At 43.9% G+C, this 17,796-nt stretch overlaps 1 protein-coding gene across 1 annotated transcript in view; it reads right to left on the bottom strand.

Moving 5' to 3' along the window:
- LOC138303526 (zinc finger protein 2-like) overlaps window positions 1–17,089 on the bottom strand; it is a 48,766-nt gene extending 31,677 nt beyond the window's left edge. Inside the window, exons 1-3 of the mRNA XM_069242734.1 lie at window positions 16,933–17,089; window positions 14,805–14,931; window positions 5,882–5,983 (exon numbers count right to left, since the gene is read on the bottom strand). Of these exons, the coding sequence (XP_069098835.1) occupies window positions 5,882–5,983; window positions 14,805–14,931; window positions 16,933–16,965 (262 nt within the window). The 5' untranslated portion in view covers window positions 16,966–17,089. The remainder of the gene's footprint in view (window positions 1–5,881; window positions 5,984–14,804; window positions 14,932–16,932) is intronic.
- Between the last annotated feature and the right edge of the window lie 707 nt (window positions 17,090–17,796).

Below are 17,796 nucleotides of genomic sequence, written 5' to 3'. Positions count from 1 at the left end.
AGCACATCAGGGTGAGAACTGGGGCAACTCAAGGTGCAGCTCTGACCGGTTTCAATAAAAGTGCACTCAGCAGCTCAGGCACCTGGTGACCCAACCAGACCGTGCATGAGCCGCAGGCAGCCCGGCTCAGAAAAGGCAGACGGCAGCCCCTGCTCTGCGCTTCCATGACATGCTGCCTCAGTAGATACTGAGTTAGTGCACACAGACACTGGGATTTGTTCACAATGCCTGTACTGCGTCCTTCTGTCCCTATTTATGGGATACTGAAATGACTTCTAATACCCCAGGCTAGGTACCGTGACCTGGCAGCAGAGCAACAACCTTCCGTCATTCCAAAAAGGCTTCCTACGGCCGCGCCACCCGCCGCCTACTCAAGCGGCGGGCTAAGCACAGGTCACATTTTTAAGAGAGGCTCTTACCTTTGTTATACAGGGCTTATTACTGACCGAGGCCGCTGATACTCATTACTAACTGGGACCCTGGGTGTTCATTACTGAGTTACTACTGACTGGAACTACTAGTGCTAATTACTGACTCAGCCCTTTGAGTTAATTACTGGCTGCACCATTAATGTTAATCACTGACTGGACCAATCAATTTAATTACTGACTGATAAACTTTGTGTTAATTACTGACGGGGGCAATTTGTGTTAATCAGCGACTTTCATGCCAAAGATAAGCAAACAATCAGTATAGGGTAAGTCTTGTGTTACTGATACATGTGTGAGTGTAATGAGAATTTATGGAAACTCACAGTTGGGTTACTGGGGTGTTAGCCCTGGTCAAGTAACAGCCACAGTCCCTTGCAGGGTGAACCACAAAAAGTCACTAATTTAATCTGTTTAACAATGGGTTGCTTGGCACAAAGAAGCAGTCAGACTAACGTTAGAGGCATTTATGCAGTAGACAAACAACAATACAGTGAAACCACAACACAATAAAAAATCCCAAACTTACTTAGAAACAGAGTACATTTTAATAAAATATTTGACATCAAAACCGTTAAAATCAAATTAGTAGAACCAGAGTTATGATTTTTTAAAGCATAAGGTTCAAAATAGCAAGTCCTCAGTTTTTGAAAATGCCCACCTTTAACACCACAACAAGGACCCAGGAGTTGATGGAAACCTCTTGGAGGTTTGAGATGGTGGGAGCCAGTTATGTCCCTGTAGCTCTGAACAGGGGACCAGCTAGACTAGCCCTTGGAGTCACTTCTGAAGTACTGGGTACAGGTGGTGATGGAGGGCTCTACAGCAGGGCTGGCCTCTGAAAGTTCCAAGCAGGGTCTAGGCAGCAAGGCAATCCTTCCAGGAACAGCAGCAGTCTGGCAGAGTGCACAGCAGGTCACAGCAGCAGGCAGTCCTCCGAGAGTCCTTCCGCAGGTCCAGTACTGAGGAGTGGGTCTGAGAGCCCTAATTTATACCCTGGTGCCCTACTCTTAGAAGTTAGAAGAGGTTTTCAGGAGGGTTCTCTGGAGCTCCAGGATTTTCCTGCCTACCATCCTTGACCCTAACTAGCTGCATTGACATTACAGGGTCATTACGCCTATTATGTAGCAGAAGAGCTCAGCCTATTCAGCTGTAAGTGGGGCTGTGCTTAGCTCAGTCCCCCATCAAGTCAGTTAATGCTCTGCTAATCCCACTATTGTGTGACTGTCTGGGGTGAATTCACAAAGTCAGTTACACCCTGTCATGTGACCTAAGGCAGGCTACAGTCAGAGGGCTAAGGGCAAGAAAATGACATCTTTCTAAAAGTGGGATTTTCAAACTTGTAATGATAAATCCGACTTTACCATGTAAGAGGGTTTATCATTATGAGTTCATAGATATCAAACATGATATTTCTAGCATCTCTGTTTTAAGAATTACAACTTATTAATTTTAATAAGGAACCCCCAATGTTATCCTATGGGATGGGTAAGCCTCTTAGTAGTGAAAAAACTAATTTGGGAGTTTTTCACTACTAGGACATGTGAAACTAAAAAGTACACGTCCTACCTTTTAATTACTTGGCACCCTACCCTATGGGCTACCTATGGCCTACCTTAGGGGTGACATATGTAATAAAAGGAGAGTTTAAGGCTTAGCAAAGGATTTTAAATGTCCATGAAATGTTTTGAAGTGTTAATTAATTGGGTGGCACAATAAGTGCTGGAGGCCCACTGGTAGCATTTAATTTACAGGCACTGGGTATATGGTATACCACTCTACAAGGGACACTTAAAAGTAAATTAAATATTACAATCAGGTATATGCCAATCAAACCATGTTTAAGGGAGTGAAGACTAGCACTTTAGCACTGTTTAGAAATGGTAAAGTGCACAGAGTCCTATGGCCAACAAGCAAAAAACTCTGGCATAAAGTAGGAGGAAGGCAAAGAGTTTAGGGGTGACCCTGTAGAGAGGGCCATTTCCAACACCCATCCTCTCATCGCAGTGCAGTATTTTACTATGGTTTGAGGTAGATCACATATCTGCATGTGATTATAATCTCAAAGATAATGATGATAGTGTGGCATATATTTTTCTCTACAGGAAATTCCAATGACTATGAATGATGCAAGTGTGTACCAAGTGTATATTTTGTGTACGTTCATCCACCTAAAAGCACATAACTAAATGTTCAGTCCTGACGAAGCCCTTCTAACCCACAGGGGCTACCTCTACAGGCTGAAACATGTTGACTATGAAAACAGGATGGTCAGATAATTGTGTCCCACAACCATCTACTCTTCTGAAGATTTCAACCTTGCCAGAGCAACCACCAATAAACTACTATTTATACTACTCTAGACAAATCCATTCTACTGCTGATTAAATTGATTCAGATCAGCAAGAACTCCAACCTTTTTTTTTGTAGAGCCCATTCCGACAATAATTTTATGGATGAAGTTACGTCTGCTAATGAAGCATACGACAAAAATGAAGACGAGGGCTCTTTTGTCATTCCAAGAGTGATGCTAGCATACTTGAAAGAAGTGTGGACAGTGATGTCTTGTTTTACCTTGTGTGTAATGGTATTAGAAGAGGAAGGAAGCCGAAGCGAGGCTATTTCACCTCTCACACTTTCTGTGTGCAGGAATTACTAACTGGGGCCACTGTTGTTAATTACCGACTGGGACACTTGATGTTAATTACTTCCGGGAACCACTGCTGTTAATTACCGACTGGAATCCTTGATGTTAATTACTTCCAGGATCCATTGGTGTTAATTACCGACTGAGAACCTTGATGTCAATTACTTCTAGGAACCATATTGTTAATTACCGACTGGGACCCTTGATGTCAATTACTTCTAGGAACCAATGTTGTTAATTACCGACTGGGACCCTTGATGTTAATTACTTCCGGGAACCATTGCTGTTAATTACCGACTGGACCCTTGATGTTAATTACTTCCAGGAACCAATGTTGTTAATTACCGACTGGGATCCTTGATGTTAATTACTTCCAGGAACCATTGGTGTTAATTACCGACTGGGACCCTTGATGTTAATTACTTCCGGGAACCACTGCTGTTAATTACCGACTGGAATCCTTGATGTTAATTACTTCCAGGAACCATTGGTGTTAATTACCGACTGGGATCCTTGGTGTTAATAACTTCCAGGAACCATTGGTGTTAATTACTGACTCCCCCCCGGGAGTTCATTACTGACCAGACCATTGGTGGACAGGACAAGTGGTATTAATTACTGACTGGGACTCACGTGGTTAATCACTGACTAGCAATCTTTGCGGTAATTACTGAAAGAGCACTTGGTTCTAATTAGTGATTAGACCCTTGGTGTTGATTACTGATTGGGACTCTCTGTGTTAATTAACGACTTAGATCATTGTTGTTATTTGCTGACAGGGACCCAGGTGTATATCACTGACTGGGACCACTGATGCTAATTACTGACTAGCACCCTTTGAATTCATTACTGACTGGGACTCTTTGTGTTCATTACTGACTTAGATCATTGATGTTAATAACCAAATGTAACCTTAGGTGTTAATTGCTGACGTGACCATTCCTGGTAAGTACTGACTGGGTCCACCAGTGTTAATGACTGACAGGTACCATTTGTGCTAATTACTGACTGAAGCCCTCTCTGTTACTTACTGACTAGGGCCATTTGTATTAATTACTGCCTAGGGTTCTTGATGGACATTATTTTCTTGGGCCACTGAGTCACATTATTGCCTGGGCTGGTTGAGTCTCCTTACTGTGCTTGGCTATTACGGCTCATTACTGTCCAGGCTAGTGAGTCTCATGAACGTCTAGGGTACCTTATGACCATTACTGTATAAGGCCACTGATGCTTAATGCCACCTCAGGCTACACTGATGTTCATTGATATTTCGGACAAAGTTAGCTTTTTTGTTTGAGGTCACTGATGCTCAATACTGTCTAGACCCACTGAGGTTCATGACCCTCTAGGGACACAAACATTACTTAAAGCCTGGGGCAGCGTCATTTCATCAGTGTCTGGGTTTACTGATATACACAACACTTAAAAGTGGACTTGGTCAAAACAAAAACTGTTCAGGCTCGATCCTATATGTCTCATCTAAAAGAAGTTTTCTTTACTGAGGACGAAGACCCTCACCCACAATGAGGTGGCATAATTCATCACCGGGCCTCTCCTTACCCCATGAAAACATGTTCATTGGTGACAGTTATTACAATCTTACCAGAGCGGTGACAGAAGGGGCTCTTAGGAGTGTTTTATTATTCACAATGTCATCTCTTTGAAAGCTAGGTGTGGGTGGGGTGTGCAGAGAGCAAGGGACTAGCGACATAAGGAAATAAAACAACCTTAACTATTATATTAGATGCCCCAATAGGAAGACTAAAAATAAAGCGGAGTGAAAACTGTCAACCTTAGTTAAAAAAAAACTGGTCAACATGTTTCGGCCCATTTTGTGACCCTATCAAGGGGTTTGGGGCATTCATCATGGCATTTATGAGTGTCACTCCGCTGAAAGTGGTAGGTATCTGTGAAGGTGGCCCACAATTAGAGGGCGTAGGTCCACAGCTAAAAGCACCCGCAATCAAGTGAAGTAATGGCTTCAACTCGAGCCTCAACGCAGGCCTCCCGCCTAGATGACGTAGGAGGACAGTGGACTATTTGAAACTCTGCCTATGTTCGTCACATTATGCTTGAAGGTTTTCACTTACCTTTATTTTTAATCTGCCTATTGGGGATAATAAAACAATTAGTCCTCCTTAAGGTAGTCTTATTTCCTTACATCACTAGTTCCTTGCACTCTGCACACCCCACCTAGTTTTCAAAGTGATACTGCTGTGAACAATAAAACACTACTAACAGCTCCTTCCGTCACCTCCTTCATGTGACTGGGTACTGCCTGCTCTGTGGAGAGGAACAACACACTTTAGTAGGAACCAAAGGACAACATCATAAGCATAAGACTTGAAAAACAAGGTAAGAATCCGGCACTGCAGGGAACATGTGGTGAAGAAGATCTGCTTGCACTGGTGTGGAGAACGGGGAGATTTTACTATAGCTTTTACACTGTCTTGCAAGTGATGCTGTAATGGCAGTGAAAGGATGGAGCTCAAACTAGCAGAGTCTGAAATCGAAAACTGGAGAAACTATGTCGTACATGAATACACACACGGGAGAGGAGAATGGAGGTCCACTGTGACGGCGAGGAAGAGTCAAATCAGAACCTAAGAAATACTGGCACACAAAATGAGGATCATAATAGTAATGTATATAGCATTGCCAAAATGTATTAATCCATAGTCCTTCACAGTTGGTAACTGCACAGGAGCTGGCGTTTTCCACATGAGTTCAGAACAAAAGAAACTATAGAAAATTAACCTACTGCTTTTCTGATGTAGCATTAGTCACCCTTACCCCTTCTACTCACTTGAGACTGAGGTAATAGTGCTCTTAATCTCAATGTCCTGGAAGTCCTGGTCTTCCTGTTCATTAGGTCTTAATGAAAAAACAGAGTTGGCAATCAGAGGACCTATCACATAAAGAAACAAACAGAACAAAAATTAATGCAGGTTATTGTAAAAGTTCAGTAATAATGTTAGTTTAGAAAAAAGTCAAATTAAACAGGTGAACTCAACACATGGCGATAGTCTGAGTTCCACTGAAATCCCGATGAAGTAATCTGCACCTGGGTTTATCAACACCACAGGACTGGTAATTCCAGGATGCACAATTACCTTAGCATTCTGAATGCACCACTACAGCTCTATGAAATATGTTTTCTTTGCCACGTTTCCGAGGGATAACTGTGCTTAAGCGCCTCCTATGAAAGAGGCTGTGTTTCTCCTCTAAGGGTGGAGGGGTAAGGAAGGGTTGGGAAGAAAGGACTGTGCCAGACCTCCTATGGAAATGATGTATTTTACCGTTACTCTGAAAGAAACCATGCCAAAGGAGCTTCTTCAGGAAGGGCTGTGTTTTTCATCTGCTCAGAGGGGAGCTATGTTGATGGACCTTTAATGCAACATATTTTTTATGCTTGTCCGAGATTTTTCTGTAGGACTGTTAGAAATGGGATCTCTAGTTGGCAGTCGGTTTGCACCCTGTCCAAGTAGGGACCCTCACTCTAGTCAGGATAAGGGAGATACCCACTCAGATAACCCCTGCTCACCCTCTTGGTAGCTTGGCACGAGCAGTCAGGCTTATCTCAGAAGCAATGTGGAAAGCATTTGCACATACCACACAGTAATACAGTGAAAACACTACAAAAGGACACCACACCAGTTTTACAAAAATAGCCAATATTTATCTATATAAAACAAGGCCAAAACGAGAAAAATCCAACATACAGTAATAAAGATGTAAATGTTGCAAGAATTAATTAAAAATAGAGTTCCTTGAAGTTGATAGCTCCACCTGGGGCTATCACGGTGTCGTGAACAACAAATCCAAATGTTCAGGCCGGTCGCGGCATCGCGGGCCAGCTACGGTGTCGGGAAGACCCGCAAACTGTACCTTGGAAATGCAGGGCGCCGTGATCTTTGCGATGAGATTCGGATAGCAGCGTTACAGGTGTCAATTCTGGAGGTCGGTGCATGGGTCGTCGGGCCCTTGAAGTCACACGTGCTGCAGATTGAACTCCGGGCTGATGAAGTCAGGAGCGCTGGCATGGATGGCGTCGGTGCTGCAGTGCGAAGCGGGACGATGCGACGTGAGGTGCCCACAGGTCACAGTGCAGGCAGCGGCTTGGTGATGGCATCCAGTGGCGTCGGTGAGACCAGGGCTGCGGTGTGAAGTGGGGCGGGGCGATGTGCGGTGTCACCAGGTCACGGTGCAGGCAACGTCATCGTCATTGCTGAAGCTCTGTCATCTGTAGGCCCAAGTCGGCGGTGCAGTGTGGAACAGGCTCCATACAGCGTCCATGGGTCGCGGTGCAGACAGGGATGCCTGGTGATGACACTGGAGTCGATGGTGCTGCGTCGGTGGACTGGGACTGTGGGACGGGATGGTGCTTTGTGTACCTCACAAGCGGAGTCCACAGGCCACGGTGCAGGCAGCGGCGCCTGTGTCAGCAGGAGCAGCAGCGTCGGGGATGCCTGGGCTGCAGTATGAGCAAGGCGATGCCGGAGTGCGGGGCCCACAGGGCACGGTGCAAGCAGCGGCTCGGTGAGACCACGGTTACGGTGCGAAGTGGGGCAGTGCAGCTCAGTGTGGCGTCAGCAGGTCACAGTGCAGGCCAGTGACATCATTGGTGGCTGCGCAGTGGTTTTTCTTCTTTAACAGCACAAAACACACAGTTTCCAGTGCTGTAGGCAGATGAAACTGAAGTCTTTGGTGTCCCTGAGCCTTCCATCAGGAGGCAAGCTCTACTCCAAGCCCTTCTAGAACTTTCTCAAGCAGGACACACTGCAAAGTTCACCCTTTGCTCTCTTTTCAGGCAGAAGCAGCAACTGCAGGCCAACCCAGCAAAGCAACACAGCAAAGGGGCAGTACTCCTCCTCCAGCTCTTCTCCTTGGCAGAGGTTCCTCTTGATCCAGAAAGATTCTAAAAGTCTAGGGTTTGGGGTCCACTACTTATTTATACCCCTTTCTGCCTTTGAAGTAGGCAAACTTCAAAGGAAAGTCTCTGTTGTTCACAAGATCCAGCCTTGCTCAGGCCCGGGCCCAGACACACACCAGGGGGTCAGAGACTGCATTGTGTGAGGGCAGGCACAGCCCTTTCAGGTGTAAGTGACCACTACTCCCTCCACTCTAGCCCAGATAGCCAATCAGGATACGCATGCTACACCCCAGCTCCCTTTGTGTCACTGTCTAGAGGAAATTCACAACAGCCCAACTGTCAGTTTGACCCAGACATGGAATACACAAGCAGGTAGACGCACAGAATGGTTTAAGCAGATAAAATGCCCACTTTCTAAAAGTGGCAAAAACAATTTAAAAAACAACTTTACCAAAAGATGTATCTTGAAATGGTGAGTTCAGAGATCCCAAACTCCACATCTCTATCTGCTCTTGTACTGCCATTTGATAAAGTTTGTTTTGACCAATGACTTTGTGTTTCACCACTGCGCATATTAGTTGCTCAATGTTCACCAGTAGCACATGGTATGTTTTGTTCAGTTTAGCTGCCTATTGGCTTTGACATGGCATTAGCCATTACTTTCTGTATTCAGTTTAGCCGCCTATGGGCTTTGACATTGCATTAGTCATTACCTTCTGTATTCTGCCTATTGGCTTTGACATGCTGTATCCAGTCTAGCCGCCTATTGGCTTTGACATTGCATTCCTATTGGCTTTGACATGATGTATTCAGTTTAGCTGCCTATTGACTTTGACATGCTATTAGATATTCTGCCTATTGGCTTTGACATGATATTATATATTGTATTTTGTACTCAGCTTAACTGCCTATTGGCTTTGACATGATATTCAGCTCAGCTGCCTATTGGCTTTGACATGATATTATATATTACATTTTGTATTCAGCTCCGCTGCCTATTGGCTTTGACATGATATTATACATTGCATTTTATATTCAGCTCCGCTGCCTATTGGCTTTGACATGATATTATACATTGCATTTTGTATTCAGCTCAGCTGCCTATTGGCTTTGACATGACACTAGACATTGCTTTTGATATTTAGGTTAGCTGCCTATTGCCTTTAACATGACATTGCATTTGATATTTAGGTTAGCTGCCCATTGCCTTTAACGTGGAGTTAGACATTGCAGTTGAGAATCCAAGCTGTATTTTTCCAAGCTGTGTTTTTGCACCAGAGAACCAAGATGTTTTTCTCACAGTAGACTAGACATGATAAGAGAGAGTACATGGGTGTTGTTTTTTCTTCGCTTGAGCTTGGGAACAGGAGTAGTCTTGGAGACCTGGCCAGTCTCCAAAAGGCTTGCTCAGTTTCCCAGGTCTGAGAGGAGGGGGCACACCTTTGTAACGAATGTAACAGGCTGCAGAGAGTCAGATTCGAATCTGCCGGACCTCGTGCTGGAGCTTGGCGCAGGCTGCCAGCAATCCCGTGTGGGTAGATGAATCTCTCTTTCTCGCGGCTGACAGGGGTCATCAGCTTGCAGACCTTAGAAAGATGAAGCTGTAGATAGTTCCCACACGGTGAAGTATTTGTTTTGCTTTGCATTCAATATCTTATAAATATAACCTGCTGTGTATATTGCAAACTGATATATTTTGTTTGATTAACGCGGACTTGAAAGCTACTAATTCGTCATTCATAAATATTGTGGTTGGGGAAGAATTAACAACAATAAAAGTCTTCTTTGACCTCAGAAGTGCATTTCTGTTGTGTTATGTTAGTGCTTAGAAACTAGATAAGAGAAAAGCACTACAATTGGTACCAGGAGTGGGGTCGGTCATTAAGAGGTGATTAAGAGGGTGTTGACGAGTTGGTAGATTTCTAAGTGCACACTTTAAAAGTGTAATTGTTTTTTTGTTGTTTGGAGAATTACAGAAATTGTTTTCTGTTTGGGGAATTACAGAAGCACTGCAGACCATGTCTGAAAATGCATGTGTATCTAAAAGGCCTGATATTGCTTTGAGAAATAATTTTGGTTGTACATATGTAGAAAACTTGTCTTTTGGAAGTAATGATGACAGAAAGGTCTGGATACCTTTATCTGCTTACAGAGAAATGCAGGAAGTTGGAACATGAAAATAGGAATTTACGTGAGCAAATTAGCCCGACTGAAAGTTATAAAAGGGCTGTTTTTGAAGAATCTTTCTTGTCCCATTCCAGTAATGAGGGGGTTAAGACAGCTCCGAGCTGCACTGAGTTTTCGTGTGAGCCAGGGTTTTTGGCAGCCAAAATGCATTCCTTAACTGATAACACGGACGAGAGAGACCAGAATGTGATTTACGAGTTACCGTTGCAAAATGCACAAGTAAAACCAAAGATTTTAGAGAAAGAGCCGACTTTCATTAGCTTGTTTGATTTTTGGAAAAAGAATAGCCCTCATTTGAGAGAAATCCTAACACTTTTATATATGGTCACTGTGAAAAATTATATGCAGCTGCGCGCTTGTGATTTGGCAAATGAAATAATGCAGACTTTAGGTTTCTGCGCAGTGCAAGAAGGAAATACTTATGTACATGTAAATCATGAACAAGGAAAGAAAATAGTGCCCCTAGCTAGAATCATACAATGGATCTGGTACTTGCAAGACAGGGCTAGAGTACCACAGGTAAAAGAATTACCAATGAAATTGTGTGCACCATTTGAATTCGTGTCTACTGAAGATAAAAAGCATGTTTGTTTTACTAATGATTCATTGACTGAAATGTTGTTTTCTGGCACAGGAGAAGGAATGGAGTTGTATAATGTGTGTCAGATTTTAAAGCAAGAGCTACGTGAGATGTGTCATTTTTATGCTGATTTTTGGTTTATTGCTAATGTTTTAGCACCTAACTGGTTCAATTACCTTGCAGATGTTAATGAGAAAAATTCAGAGAGAGAAGTGTTCACCCAGAATTCTGCCTTAGTGGGGATGGCTAAGTGGGTTCCCCAGAAATGTGAACAGCTGAGAGAAAAAGCCACTTACAGGTGGGCAGAGATGAGAGAGATGCACATTTCCCTAGATTTGATAAAAACTGTGCAGCACGCACAAAAGCAATCTGTCATGCAAGCAGTCACAGAGCAGTTGGGGAGAGGAAAGTTACCAGGACAGGAATGGCAAAGTGATCAGGTTTTAGGGAGAGTGATTGCTGCAAACTACCAAGGAAAAATCGAAATTATGCTGATACCTAGAAAAGAATCTGATTCATTCAGACAAATTGGAGACAGAATGGCCCAAATTGGCAAAAATGCAGTGAATGGAGGTTTGGTAAAGAATGAGTCTGCCCCAGCCCTTCTGACAGTGCAAGAAAAGGGAAGCTGTGGCGCAGCAGATAAAAACCTCAGTACTGATGTGTGGGCTGAAGCCCCAAGTGATCCTCCAGAACCTGCAGTGAATATAACAAAGGGCCTCAAAAACGTCCTGCTGATTATAAAACAGGGAAAGAAAGAGGAAGGGTGCAGTTTAAATGAAAAATGTTATTTGCAAGAAAAGTCATACTTGTTTCTTTTGCAGATCCTACCACGTTTCGCCACTGTCCCTGAGTGTGCTGTGTGGTCCCCCTTCCGGTGTGTGCGTGTGGGGTCGGGGAAGGGACCGAACCCCCAACCTGAACCTGGCTGAGTAAAGTGCCAGCACCATGGATCCATTTTGCGCAAACTGCGCCTTCAGTTCAAGTTCAACTTGTTTGATTGCATTCTTCCACGGGAACTAAGCTGTGTTTTTTTTTTTTTTTTTTTTCCCTTCTCGTATGGAACTCTGACTTTTGCTTATCTTCCAGCAAACCTTTCAGGTGGACCGTGCCTCTTTACATGAGTAGAACTCATGCCACATCAAATTGCTAACACTGTTGAATTAGAGACTCATTCAGAGAAAAAAAAATGCTCAGTCTTTTCTATGTAGATGTATCTGATGTGAAAGGTTATGAAATCAATGTGTTAATCCACTTCTATTGCTTTACAGGGATTGCTTTGATCATTCAAATTTTTGTTTTTGTTTGAAACAAGAGATATGTGAAACAAAAATTCATTGGTCAAAGGGCGGAATGTACTGCCATTTGATAAAGTTTGTTTTGCCCAATGACTTTGTGTTTCACCACTGCGCATATTAGTTGCTCAATGTTCACCAGTAGCACATGGTATGTTTTGTTCAGTTTAGCTGCCTATTGGCTTTGACATGGCATTAGCCATTACTTTCTGTATTCAGTTTAGCCGCCTATGGGCTTTGACATTGCATTAGTCATTACCTTCTGTATTCTGCCTATTGGCTTTGACATGCTGTATCCAGTCTAGCCGCCTATTGGCTTTGACATTGCATTCCTATTGGCTTTGACATGATGTATTCAGTTTAGCTGCCTATTGACTTTGACATGCTATTAGATATTCTGCCTATTGGCTTTGACATGATATTATATATTGTATTTTGTACTCAGCTCAGCTGCCTATTGGCTTTGACATGATATTATATATTACATTTTGTATTCAGCTCCGCTGCCTATTGGCTTTGACATGATATTATACATTGCATTTTATATTCAGCTCCGCTGCCTATTGGCTTTGACATGATATTATACATTGCATTTTGTATTCAGCTCAGCTGCCTATTGGCTTTGACATGACACTAGACATTGCTTTTGATATTTAGGTTAGCTGCCTATTGCCTTTAACATGACATTGCATTTGATATTTAGGTTAGCTGCCCATTGCCTTTAACGTGGAGTTAGACATTGCAGTTGAGAATCCAAGCTGTATTTTTCCAAGCTGTGTTTTTGCACCAGAGAACCAAGATGTTTTTCTCACAGTAGACTAGACATGATAAGAGAGAGTACATGGGTGTTGTTTTTTCTTCGCTTGAGCTTGGGAACAGGAGTAGTCTTGGAGACCTGGCCAGTCTCCAAAAGGCTTGCTCAGTTTCCCAGGTCTGAGAGGAGGGGGCACACCTTTGTAACGAATGTAACAGGCTGCAGAGAGTCAGATTCGAATCTGCCGGACCTCGTGCTGGAGCTTGGCGCAGGCTGCCAGCAATCCCGTGTGGGTAGATGAATCTCTCTTTCTCGCGGCTGACAGGGGTCATCAGCTTGCAGACCTTAGAAAGATGAAGCTGTAGATAGTTCCCACACGGTGAAGTATTTGTTTTGCTTTGCATTCAATATCTTATAAATATAACCTGCTGTGTATATTGCAAACTGATATATTTTGTTTGATTAACGCGGACTTGAAAGCTACTAATTCGTCATTCATAAATATTGTGGTTGGGGAAGAATTAACAACAATAAAAGTCTTCTTTGACCTCAGAAGTGCATTTCTGTTGTGTTATGTTAGTGCTTAGAAACTAGATAAGAGAAAAGCACTACAGCTCTCAAAGGGAAACTGCACTTTAAGGATAATTAAAGGCAGCCCCCATGTCAACCTATGCGAGAGATAGGCCTTGCAACAGTGAAAACCGAATTTGGCAGTATTTCGCTGTTAGAACACGTAAAACACATCAGTACATGTCCCACATTTAACATACACTGCACACTGCTCTTGGGGCTACCTAGGGCCTACCTTTGGGCTGCCTTACATATAGTAAAAGGGAAGGTTTGGGCCTGGCAAATGGGTACACTTGCCAGGTTGAATTGGCAGTTTAAACTGCCCACACAGACACTGCAGTGGCAGGTCTGAGACATGTTCACAGGGCTACTCGTGTGGGTGGCACAACCACTGCTGCAGGCCACTAGTAGCATTTGATTTACAGGCCCTGGGCACCTCTAGTGCACTTTACTAGGGACTTATTAGTAAATCAACTATACCAATCATGGATAAACCAATCACCAATACAATTGACATACAGAGCACTCGCACTTTAGCACTGATCATCAGCGGTAAAGTGTACAGAGACAATAAACCAGCAAAAACAAATCAGAAAAACAGGAGGAAGTAGGTGAAAAGTTTTGGCATAACCCTGCAAAAAGGGCCATTTCCAACAAGGACCATGAGAGGTTTTGTGTCCCTCCTCAGTACTGAGGGGAAATGTGCCATGGGACTTTCTGCTCAGGGGAAGCTCAGATGAGGGATGCTAAGGGAAAGATTATGTTTCACCTTTGAAATGAGGGGGCTGTGCTGAATGAAAAGTTGTGATTTCCTCTGCGCTGTGATCACTGATTCGAGCAGCACATAGTTACTTTACAAGTTAGGAATATATGGTCCTGTACAGGGGTATAGCATTATTTTTTCCACAGAAAAGTTGGGTTAGTGCTTTATTTAATAAAACACTTGGTTTCTGTAAAGTGGGTTGGAGGCCCCTTCTCATTTTATTCACCATTCTTTCTAGCACAGACAGTCATCCTCCCCCACTTTGTAGAATATCTTAACACAAGACCCAAAATGTACATGATTTTCCCCCTCATTGTGGGGCATACCCCCCTCCGACTTGTGTTTGTAGGTGGATCTGCACTTTAGGAAATGTGTGAATTGGTTAGGGGGTTTGTGAGATACCAAAACCCCAGACATTCTACATAGACAATAAAAACAGTGTTCACTAAAATTTTTGAAATCAAAGCTTAGAGTAAAATGGGAGGCAGTTTGATTTTCCTGATTTCTACACTGAAACATAGTTTTTATGTCAAAACAAATCAAGAGAATACATTGTATAATATAATGACTGAGCACTAGACAGTTTTACACGTATCTCATTTCAAGCTACAAATGTCAAATATACTTTTCAGAGTTTTGAAACAGACACATGCTGGTGGGATTAAACATCCTCTACTATAAAACAGAGATTGGCAGTGTGTCCTCACCAAGAGAGGTGAAGGCTTGTTGGATTTCCTTCATCACACTGTGGTACAGCTCCTTCTGCCAGCGCTGCAAGAGCGTCCACTCCTCGTCAGAGAAACCGGCAGCGACATCACAGAATGTAAGTGGCGCCTGGAACAGAACAATTCAGATCAGACATTAATCAGCAACATAAACTCAGATGTGATCATGATTCAGAAGGATACTTTTAAAACTTGAACGTTATAATAATTCACCATGAGATTCACAATGCAGTGGAGATGACAAAGGGGGCAAGCTTTTGAACAGGAAGATACATGTTTAGGTCGAGTGCTTAAGCACTCTGATGTGTTGTAATCTATCTGTGGGCTTTTAACCACGCCCACTAAACACCCATCACTATCACTTTTACATGGGCTTGCCTTTCAGAAATCCTTTGCTATCATTGGTAAATGCTTTACCTTTGTCCCTCCTTAGGGCAGTTTTGTTACTGCCTTGGCCATCGACCCTGTTACATGGATAATTGTACGTTTGCCGATATGTCTGACTGCGAGCAAACTTATTTTTCCTTTTGTGTCTCTCCTTTGCACTCACGCTCATGGTGGCCGTGGCTCTTTGAATTGGCTCTCCAGTCTGGGGTCCAGTTTCTAATAGTCAGCAGTTACAACCATTCCCAAAATGGTTTAGAGTCAGCCATACAATAAACTGAATTTTTTTTAAAAGAAAATGCTGGGTTTACAACAATTAATTAAAACTAACCCATGTATAGATGATGCTTTCTCTTATCTCTATTGGCAGTCTGAGGCTCAGACCACTGGTCCGCCTCCTCTGCGGGACCCATTGCACCCCCTCTCTCTTAGGCAACCACCTTTTGATGAAGGAGTGAGAAAATATTTAAAACCCTGCAGCTGGATGAGTTCTGCCCTTGATTGCTACCATTCCTTTGGGGTCATTTTCGTGCCCAACTGCCCTGAATAGTGTAGTGTAGCACACAGGTACCCAACAAGTTTTGTAATTCTACTCTTGCTGGCACAGTGGCGCAGGTTTAAGTCTATTCCACAGGCATTAAAAACATCTGTTCATTGATGGACACATGAGCAGCAAAGCGCCACTCTTGGATGCTTCTGAATATTGTAAACGCTTGTTCATGTTCTTAAGTGAATCCACATTTGTGATACTCTAAGGCAGCAAACTAAACAAAAGACATAAAATCAAGTGAAAGTGTGTAAAGCAGCCCCAGCACTGCAGGGGTCTTCCTCTCTGTGCAGTTGTGGGCCAGGAGGGGGTCAAGGTCGGAAAACACTGGCAGGGTCACATTATTTATCGCCCCCTCGCCCCTTTTTTGGTCTACACTGAAGGGGCGGGGATGGGGACATCAAAGTCTGCCACAGCAAAACCCCAGCAGCTGAGTAGCACACTGAGGCCCCTCACGCCTCTTCTGTGAGCTGTGCAGGCAGCTGATGGGAACCTGGCTGTGTGGATCTACTGACGTGGGCAAGGTAAGTCAAAGTGTATCACAATTCATGTTATAAATGGAAATAAACCAATGCGAGGAAGGGCAAAAACAAAGAATCGAAGATGGTGAGCAGAAGCCTGTGTTTAAATCAGGCAGGAGATGAGGTCGAGCAAATACTGATTTTGTTTTTGCGTTGGACACCTCCTTTGAACTAAAGGGTGAGCGTGGGGAAGTAAAGTGAAGGATCGGGTAGTCGGTAAACAGATAGGGAAAGGAACAGGAGTGAATATATGCAGGGACACTGGAATTATGCAGAAGAGTTGAGTAAATTATGTGGCAAGAAACCCAAAATTATGCGGCATTATGCAGCAGAGCATTTTCTGACAGTGTTACTTCCTTATTTTGTCAATCTCAAACTTGTTAACATTGTCTGGCATTGCTGCACCTCATTAGTACCAGCCTGGCACCCACATATAGCAACACAAATATAACTCTGCAGATTATGCGGCAGATGATGGATTATGTGGCAAATGCGGCAAATCTGTAACTATGTGAACATCTCTGCGGCCGCACGATCGCATAATTCCTGAGATCTGAGTATCTATGGGTGATGCAAAGGACGGAGTGTGGGGAAGGTAAGCAGAGGGTAAGGGACCCTCCAGGCAGGGGCACCAGGGCTGCATGGACCGGTGACTTGCCTTGCTGGAATCCTGCCCAGTCCTGGTTTCCATCGCGCCTCGCAGCACCTCCAGGGGCAGCACAGGGAGCAGCGGGGCGCAGGCCTCCTCCGATGGGTCTTTAACAGGTCAGAGAGCTGGAGACCCGGCTCAGCCACAGCACCTTCTCGGGGCCCGTCGGCACTCACTGCGCATGCGCAGGGGAGAGTCACTGCACTGGGAGCATGAGGGGGTCACTGCGAAAAGAGCATGCGCAGGAGAGAGTCACCGCACTAGGAAGCATGCGTCGTGCAAGAACGTCAGCTCGGCTTCTTGGTAGTATATATTTTCTACGCTTGCGCCTTATGAAACAGCGCCTTACTCTTCGCTAGTTAGTGCCTCTGTGCTACGCATGCGCACTAGCAAGTTAAGGCTCAGATGGTCTGACGAGCCTGTGAACCGCTGACTCTTGGGAGACACTGCTTTTTCGCGCATGCGCATCGCCAGTTTGAAAGCTGTTTGCTTTACAAGCTTAACCAGGAAGTTAGGCAGTAGCATGTATGACGTCAGAGGAAGTGATCACATAACTTATGCCTTCCATGATGTCACCAGAAGTGATTGTGTATACTAAAATCTTAAAAAACCTTAAAGTTTGTCCACCTACATCAAATTTCCTAGCTATCAAGAAGGAAAGTTTTAATTCTATGTCAGGACTGTGAAGTGTGTCAGGTTGTACATTGTTCCCGCCTCTACAATACAATGTATTGCGCCTCTCTCCCTGAGGGCAGGGCGTGGTTGGAGGGGTAGCCAAAGGGCTAGGAGGCTGCTCAAGTGCACTCCTGGCATAGCAGCAAACTGGCTGACTGTGATGTCTGCAGCGCTGCACTTACGGCCTGCATGGGTGTA

The sequence above is a fragment of the Pleurodeles waltl genome, chromosome 7 (assembly GCF_031143425.1).
Source record: "Pleurodeles waltl isolate 20211129_DDA chromosome 7, aPleWal1.hap1.20221129, whole genome shotgun sequence".
NCBI lineage: Eukaryota > Metazoa > Chordata > Amphibia > Caudata > Salamandridae > Pleurodeles > Pleurodeles waltl.
Note: the sequence above shows the minus strand (reverse complement) of the source record. Positions and strands in the feature narration are given on the sequence as shown.